The 8,163-nt window shown below is 60.4% G+C and overlaps 1 protein-coding gene across 1 annotated transcript; it reads left to right on the plus strand.

Moving 5' to 3' along the window:
• The first annotated feature begins 2,474 nt into the window (after positions 1-2,474).
• Positions 2,475-6,795, plus strand: RPS4X (ribosomal protein S4 X-linked). The gene is made up of 6 exons (XM_086619489.1): positions 2,475-2,582; positions 3,161-3,341; positions 3,785-3,882; positions 5,017-5,188; positions 5,861-6,018; positions 6,637-6,795. Exons 1-6 carry the CDS (start codon positions 2,556-2,558, stop codon positions 6,736-6,738), a joined length of 738 nt encoding a protein of 245 aa, XP_086475615.1. The 5' UTR covers positions 2,475-2,555; the 3' UTR covers positions 6,739-6,795.
• The last annotated feature ends 1,368 nt before the right edge of the window (positions 6,796-8,163 follow it).

An 8,163-nucleotide genomic window follows, 5' to 3' on the forward strand; every position in this document is an offset into this window, starting at 1 on the left:
CTGCAACAGGCACAGCAAGCTGTGGGAGTGCTTCAGGAGCACAACTGGGCAAACAAATAAACAATAGGAAACCCTCGAAGTGTCAAGCATTGTGGCACTAAATGGGGTTTAGGTGAGGTGCAGGGAGAGCTGCACCTGGGAATGGGACTGTAGGGATATGGCACCCAAAACCAGGCAGGCTGCCTACCCACAGACAGCTCAGGAAACAGGCACAGGGTAAAGCACCCCCTCCACCATCTCTGTCCGCATCCCCCAACACAGAGACAATTGGAGCTCAGCTTGGTGCAAAGCAAGAAAAGTGCAAAAGGTAGGACAGAGGCTCCAGGGGTACCCCCAGTTCTCCCTCATCAGACCCCCCTCACACCCAAATCCCCCTCCAGCTGGCTGAGGGCACCAGCCTGTATCACCTTTGCCAGCCCTGGCACCAGTTGAACCCCCTTCTTGCCCCTGCCCCTGGACAGATGTTACAAGTGTGTCCCAGCCTGAACAGGGGGAGGCATGGGGGATCCCAGCCTGCATGGGGGGCACAGGGAGGTTCCCGCCCAAGACGTTGGGAGGCAGGTGGGAGAACATGACGCGGCTAGGGGTGTCCAGGCTGGATGGGGAAGTGTGGGAGGTACCAGGCTGGATGGGGTGTCATGGCGGGTCCCAGCCTGAACGGGGAACACACGGAGGGATCCAGCCTAGAAGAGGGGGGCACGGAGGTCCGGCTGGGGCCCGGTGGGGCAGCCAGTGCCGGTACCCGCCCCATCCGCTCGCCGGCCCCGCTTCGTTTCACCTTTCTCCACGGCCCGGCAGCACCGCGGCCACTATAAATCCGGCGGCGGCTGCCCGGGCTGGGCGGGGCAACGCAGGTAAGCGCGGGGTGGAGCCGAGGCGCTGCTCCCCGCTCCGCTCCAGCCTGCCCCAGAGACTGGGAACCCACCCAGCTCCAGCCGCCCGGCCGGGGGCAGGCTGCCCGCGCCCCTCATAGCGCCGCCGTGTCTCCGCAGGAGATGAGCTCGCTACGGCGTCTCCCCGGGGCACGAAAGACCGCGCGGTGCCGGCGACCCTGCGCTACCTCCGGGACCTGGGAGCTGCTGGCCGCCGCGGGAGGGGTTCCGCCGGCCCCCGCTGCCCCCTTTGCCCAGCCGGCGGGTCACCACCTCCTGGCCAGCGTGCATTTCCAGGAGCCCGGCTCGTGCTTGGAGACGCAGCCGTGGGGCGCGGGGATCCGCCCTCCCCCGGCCGTCGGCCACGGCAGGCATCTCGGCTCGGATCCGGTGGACGAGGAGGTGCTCAGGCTGGTGGGGCTGGAGCTTGGCCTCGGCAGGGCGATGGAACTGCCGAAGCTCCGGCTCGGCCACCGCAAGTTCGACTTCCCCGCGGATCTGCCGATCGGCTGCTGACGCAGGAGGGCAGATGAGGAGGGAGGCTCCCGCATCGTCCCCCCCGCAGCCAACCGCAGACCGGTGCCGCTGGGCGCGGCGAGCGCCCCGGCTGCCCCATGGAGGGGGCGGAGCCTGCCCCGCGGGCGGGGAAGGGGTGCGGAGAGCTTGGCCGAGTGTGGGGAGGGGTCGCGCTGCCCGCCCCGAAGGCGGCAGTTCCTCGGTGGGCCAGGCTGGCGAAGGTCACAGGCTGCTGTCTAATAAAATCTGGACGGACTGTTGTCCCCCGGACAGTGTCCTTTTCCTTGTCCAGTTCAGCGCTGGGGCTGAGGGGAGTGGACAAGGGGAGGTCCGTGTCCGCGGGCGACCCGGTGGGAAGCGGCCCGGGGTGGGAGGAGGGTCTGCCTCCCGCAGCCTCCGTCCCTCCTCCCGGCTTTACGGTGGTGCCAGGGGTGCCACCTGCGCGGTGTCCCCATGGTGTCAGCCCCCCATCTGCCCCGCCCGCGCTCCGCTGCTGGAGCGATGCACTGAGGACCCTCCGAGGGCCGACCCGTGCAGGGGCACAGCGTGGGAGGCTGTCCCACGGCACTGGCAGGGAGGGATCTGGTCACTCTCCCCACGGCCCCCCCGTGTCCCCACAGCACAGACATAGACGCCCGCCGCCCGGAGCGAGGTGCCCCTGCCGAGGCCGCTGGCATCAGGGAGGGCACCTCACGGGCTGGTGGGGGTTGCCCAGACTCCCCCCTCACCTCCCGAGTGCAACGCGTCAGCGGGGCACCGCAGGGGGCGGCGGCGGCACACCCGCCCGGCTTGCCCCAGCACCGGCCGGCACTGAACCTCCGGAGCAGCAGGGGGCGCCTCGCGACGCGGCCACCGAGCCCGCGGATATCAGCGGCGGCCCGGAAGCGGCGGCCTTTTCCTGGCGGAGTGCAGCCATGGTGAGAGTGCGGCGCGGCCGCTCCCCACCGCTATCCGTTACCATCCACCGCCCGCCACGGGCTGCCGCGGCCGCCGCCGCGTCGAGGGGTGCGGGAGGGAGCTCGCCGCCAGGGCTGGGGTGGAGCGGGGGGCCGGGGAGGAGCGGCTGGAGGAGCCGGCCTGGCGGCGGCCCCTAACGTACCACGTCCCGTCTCGTAGGCCCGCGGCCCCAAGAAGCACCTGAAGCGCGTGGCTGCGCCCAAGCACTGGATGCTGGACAAGCTGACGGGCGTCTTCGTGAGTGCGGGCCGGGGCCGGGGCGTGCGATGGGGCCAGAGCTGGGGACAGGCCCGGGCTCTCGGCGGCAGCGGCCTCTCCCGCTCTCCGCGGGCCTGGGAGGCTTCGCAGTCTCACCGAGGAGGTGGTCGGGCCTGGCGGGCTGTGCGGGCGTGCTCGGGTGCGCTGCGTAATGGGCGGCCGTGAGCTGGGGCGGCTGGGCAGTGCGGGGGAGAGGGGAGTGCTTGCTAGTAGGGGCTTTGCGAACAGCTTGCGTATGTACCCTGTTTGAAGGGATAGCGTAGTGGGGTAGTTTACTCTTGTCTTTTAACCTGCTCGTTGTTGTGTTTCCCTTCACTGAAGTGGGTCCCTAGATGGTTGTACAGTGTTTTGTGAGGCTGGCAAGGCTTGGGAGGAAAGGTGCTGTGAATGCCAAGAAAAGATGTCTGCAGCCTGTCACTGACTGCTTAGCAGTTAGGCTCCATGCAGCTGTCCTGTCGTGCTGCTGTGAGAGCTGTCAGAGCGGTAGCATTTTTTCCCTGGGAACAGTTAATGCTGCTGTTGTGCTTGAGCACCCAGCAGAAAGCTTCTGTTTGCAGGCACCCCGTCCATCGACAGGCCCTCACAAGCTGAGAGAGTGCCTTCCGCTCATCATCTTCCTGCGCAACAGGCTGAAATATGCCCTGACAGGAGATGAGGTCAAGAAGATCTGCATGCAGAGGTTCATCAAGATAGATGGCAAAGTCCGCACAGACATCACCTACCCTGCAGGCTTCATGGGTGAGCAGGGAGGGCTGGGGCAGATACTCAGGTAGCTCTGCTGCACTGGGAGGGGGATGTTTTGTGAGGCTGGCATGTTTTTGGGGGAAAGATGCTTTCGTGGTGGAGCTGAAGAAAAGATAAGTATAAGTGGTTGTTTTTTAGTTTGGAGTTGTGCACTGCAATGAGTACTAAAGCCAGATATTTGTAGCCTATAACTGCCTGCTTGCGTGTGTATAAATTGCTGTTCAGACTTCAGCCTTTGGCAGTTTTTGCTAATTTGCCCCGTATCACAATAAAAGATGTGATCTAGTGGTCAAGAGGAGATACCGACCTTGTCATTCACACCTGAAGTGTTGTTCAGCAGTCCCTGGTTCTTTTTAAATGTGAGCTTTTTGCTGAGTTACAGTGTTGGGTGACATACCTGTTAACAGCGGCTATTTTATTTCCCTCTCTGAAATTAGATGTCATCAGCATCGAGAAGACGGGCGAGCATTTCCGCTTGGTGTATGATACCAAGGGCCGGTTTGCTGTTCACCGTATAACAGCTGAAGAGGCCAAGGTGAGGGGCTTCAGCTTGGCGTAAGTGTGGGCCCAGTTGGGTTTGGGCAGGGTGGTGTTTCTTCTTTGGCATCTCCTGAATGGGAGCTGTTGGCTCTCTTCCCTGAAAGCTGAGTACATGCAACCCTTGAGAAGATCAGAGCCTTCATGGTTGCAGTACGAAGCTTTTGGCGGGAGAAATCTTTTGGTGACATGAGAGCGTCTCCCAGACATCTGCAGGTGCATTGTCTGGTGCTTGAAATGACCGCTGTTTGCATGGGCTGGGTTACTTTCACAGGGAGCTTTGGGGTGGGGATGGCGCTGCTGTGGTATGGTGAGCCTTTGCGTAGGGCTCTGCAAGCTAACTGATGGGGAGCGTGGTACTGCCTGTGGTGCAAAAGCCTTGAACTCCTTGGGTCTGTTATGGAAGTGTGTACAAAACCACCGTCTGGCCCTATGTTGGTGAGTGACTCCCACATGTGTTTCCTTGACCTATGCATGTTGGTGTGCCTGAGCTGTGAGTCTGTGCTCTCCTTCGCGTGCCCTTTCTAAGGGCAGGCTGTGCAGGCATGCAGTGATGCTGAGGAGAGAGCTGGCTGTGCTCTAGCCAGCTGTAGTGTGCATGTGAGGCCTCTCCACCCTGCTGTGATAGCTTTTACCACTGGCTCCCACTCTGTGTTGACCCATGAGTCCCAAAATGGCTGTGAAGGAGTCAGGAGTGAAAAGCAGGAGAGAAACCAGGGTGCTCTGGAGGAGGGATACACATCTCTCTTGAGTCCTAAAGAAAGGCAGCCTCTGCCTCTGCTGTGTGACCACAGGCTTCAGGGCAAAATGAGGAGACTGCCATGGCCTAGGCTTTCCTGGGAAAATGCAGACTGTGGAGAGGCCGAAGCCCAGTGTGGGCAGCTGTTCACGAAGCGCAGGTGTTTTCTGGTGGAGATGTAGCATAGCTGTGTGGCAGCTCTGTGAGAGGCATTGTTGGGCTAGTGAATTGGGCAAGTCATTGTCTGGGCTCCTCTTGCAAGCCCCGGAGTGTCTGGATGTTTGCTTGGGATCTGAGGTCCGCTGTGGCTGGTGGCTCTGCAGAGGACAAGAGTCCCCTGGTCCGTGGTGCTGTTCACTGCCTCAGCTGAGCAGTGTTGGGTTTTGTTTGCAGTACAAGCTGTGCAAGGTGAGGAAGATCTTTGTGGGCACCAAAGGAATCCCGCATCTGGTTACCCATGATGCTCGCACCATCCGCTATCCGGACCCCCTCATCAAGGTGAATGATACGGTCCAGATTGACCTGGAGACAGGCAAGATCACAGATTTCATCAAGTTTGACACAGGTAGGTCTTGCATCCCATGTGAAACACTGTCCTCTTCCCCGCCTTGCAGAGCAGTGTGGAAGTTAAATACAATTGCCAGACATCTTTGCTCTAAAGTAGAGAGGTGGTGGTGGCAGCCTTGGGAAGGGGGTTATTTCCCTGGGGCGTTTCCATCTGGAGTTGGAGCAAGGATTCCTCTGATGTGCTGGTAGTGGAAGGCATTTGGTGTAGGGACTTGTAGGAGAAATTCCAAGAGCAAGCAAGCACCGGGTAGAAGCAGCAAACTGGTGGAGAGGTTGCTTGAGCCCTGCTCTTCACAGGGCTATGAGTGGAAAGCTCTAGACGGCCATAGGGAGATTCCTGGCTCTTTGCCGCAGGAGGAGGTTTCAGTTGCAGAGCCATGAGCAGTGCCAGGACAAGTGGTACAGGAACGCCTCCTTGGTGCTGACACAACCAAGAAGGTGGTGGGGAATGTTTTCTACTGTCCTTCGGGCCAGAGCACTGTTTGGCTGCTTGACGTGTGCCAGGATTCCTGTGGGATGTAGGTGTCACTAAGTGCTCCAGTGACTGCTCTGTGGGCCAGTGCAGCTCTGTCTCTGCGCTTCAGCGGTGGTCCTCAAAGAGCCCAAGCAGAAAGGCTTCAGCACAGCACCTGGTGCCAGCTCTTGTCACACCTGTCTTTCTTCACCCCAGGTAACCTGTGCATGGTGACTGGCGGTGCCAACTTGGGCCGTATTGGGGTGATCACCAACCGGGAGAGACACCCTGGGTCATTTGACGTGGTTCACGTGAAGGATGCCAATGGCAACAGCTTTGCCACCAGGCTCTCCAACATCTTTGTTATTGGCAAGGTAAGCCTGCGTGGACACTAGGCAGTTGGGTTCTCTCCTGTTGTGTGGGGGCTGTTGGCTGAAGCAGAGAGGCCTCGGTGTTTTCTGTAGGCAGCTACCTTCACACACAATAAAGCTCTAGTGCCAACATCAGTTCTGGCTCTGCTTCCTGTGGTGCTGGCCGCTCTGGGAAGGGGAAGTATCTGCAAATTTAGGAATGGGGATGTTTTCAAGAAGCAGTCCTATTAGTGTTTTAAACCTTCTGAAAGTTGGGAGCTTAGCAGTGCTCAGATCTCAATGTGACCTGGCCAGCCGCTCTGACTCAGGGTGCTCTCCCCCCTCAATGCTTCTGCTGCCTCACCATTGCTGGTGGGCTCTTTTGTCCGGGTGGGAAAGGGAGGATGTTTCAGTTTTTTGGCTGAAGTCCAGTCTTCATGGAGTTGACCGAAAGAGGCAGATGTAGGCCTGTACACCTTTGGCACCTTCCTAAGGGGCTTCTGCTGGGCCAGTGCCACGGCCATGTGTATGTGACGCAGCATGAGCAGGGGCTGGTTTCTGCTGCTTTTCCGTGCTGAGAGGGAGAGCTCTGCCCGTGTCTGAGTTTCATGATGTGAGGTGGCTTCTTCTCTCTTACTGCAGGGCAACAAGCCGTGGATCTCCCTGCCTCGTGGAAAGGGCATCCGTCTGACCATTGCTGAAGAGAGAGACAAGAGACTGGCAGCCAAGCAGAGCAGTGGGTGAACTCCACCTCGGACCAGTCGTGGTCTTTTCAATACATTAATTAAACCATTTATCAAATGGGCTGTGTGACTGGCTGGGGAGCATCCCACGGTTGGGGAAGCTGTTCCGTGCCAGCGCGAAGCCATGCTCCACTCTCTGGAAGGGCCTGCTGCTCTAGGGAGACTCGTGGCGATCTGAGCAACTGCCAGAGCCGTCTTCCCGAAAGGCAAGGAGGAGCAGTGGGAGAACCTGCAGGCTGCTCTGTCCCTGGGAAGGTGTTGGCACAAACACTCCTGGGTGGTGTTCCCAGGGATGTGCTGGAGGAGCAGGTGACTGGGAAGAGCCAGCTGGGCCCTCCCTGGGGCCGGTGGTGCCAGACAGGCTTGAGGCCCTCTGGGATTGCCCCTGGTAGTGGGACTGAGCAGAGAGGGGAGGCTCATTGACCGGTACCAGGGCTGGGTGTGCATTGGTTGGTTTGTTGGGCTCTGAGGGTGGTGGCACCTGCTGTCCTGAGCTCAGCTGGTGGCTGCTTACTGAGGAGGTGCCTCATGGGCTGCTCTTTGGTGCCTTTCCTCTAGAGGAATGGGCTGCTAGGGACCCCAGGAAGTCCAGCAAACACAAGTGGCAAGCACTCGCCTGGGGATGGGCTGATGCTCTGCAGGAGGTAGGACTGGAGAGCAGCAGTGGTTGTGGGAAAGACCCTGGAGGACAGAGTGGGCAGCGTGCCCAGACGGGCAGTGCAGTGCTGCAGCCTAGGCTGTGCCAGCAAGGGCACAGGCAGCACTGTGGGGAAGGGTTTCCTCTGTGCCACTGAGCTCAGGGGAGGCTGGGCCTGGGGAGCGGGTGTGGGCTGGGGCTGCCCAGATCCAGGCAGACATGGGCACCGTGAAGCAAGGCTAGCAGAGGCCTCAGCTGGTTGGGAGCTGGAGCGCTGGCGGCACAGGCAGGGGCTCTGCTGGGCCTGAAGAAGAGGAGGCACAGGGGTGCTCCAGTTCTGCCTGCCGGCATGGGCCTGGCTTGGCCCTGTCTTTCTCCCAAGAGGTGGACCAGGCAGAGACGAGCACTGGGGGAAAAGGGTCATCTTTTATTGGCCTCAGAAAGCATCTCCAGCTGAGTGGAGGATGGCAGCACGACGTTCTCAGGGCAGCTGAACTCCTGAGGCGCTGTCCATTTACCCATCCCTGGAGTTCTGCCCCGTGCCGCTCTGTCTGGACGCTGCACAGGCTCAACGCTAGCCGCCACCTCTGGAGACCCGTGGGGTGTCCCTCCCCTTCCATCCTGTCCTGTGATGCAAGAACAGCGGACAGCCCTGCGCAGAGCCCTGAGGAGTCTCCTGCAGCGGGAGGGCCGTTGCCGTTGATCTGGGGCGTGCGGGAGAGTGGTGATGCCTGTGGGGAAAAGAGCTCTAGGTGAGGGGCCGGGCGGGGAACGGGCGAGATGCTGCCG

Source organism: Tauraco erythrolophus, chromosome 13 (genome assembly GCF_009769465.1).
Source record: "Tauraco erythrolophus isolate bTauEry1 chromosome 13, bTauEry1.pri, whole genome shotgun sequence".
Lineage (NCBI taxonomy): Eukaryota > Metazoa > Chordata > Aves > Musophagiformes > Musophagidae > Tauraco > Tauraco erythrolophus.

Excerpts from the sequence above, each read along its gene's own strand:
- RPS4X (XM_086619489.1), top strand. The coding sequence starts at position 2,556 with ATGCTGGACAAGCTGACGGGCGTCTTC. Across the intron at positions 3,883-5,016 it reads TAACAGCTGAAGAGGCCAAG|TACAAGCTGTGCAAGGTGAG; the intron begins GTGAGGGGCTTC and ends TTTTGTTTGCAG. Across the intron at positions 5,189-5,860 it reads TTTCATCAAGTTTGACACAG|GTAACCTGTGCATGGTGACT; the intron begins GTAGGTCTTGCA and ends TCTTCACCCCAG.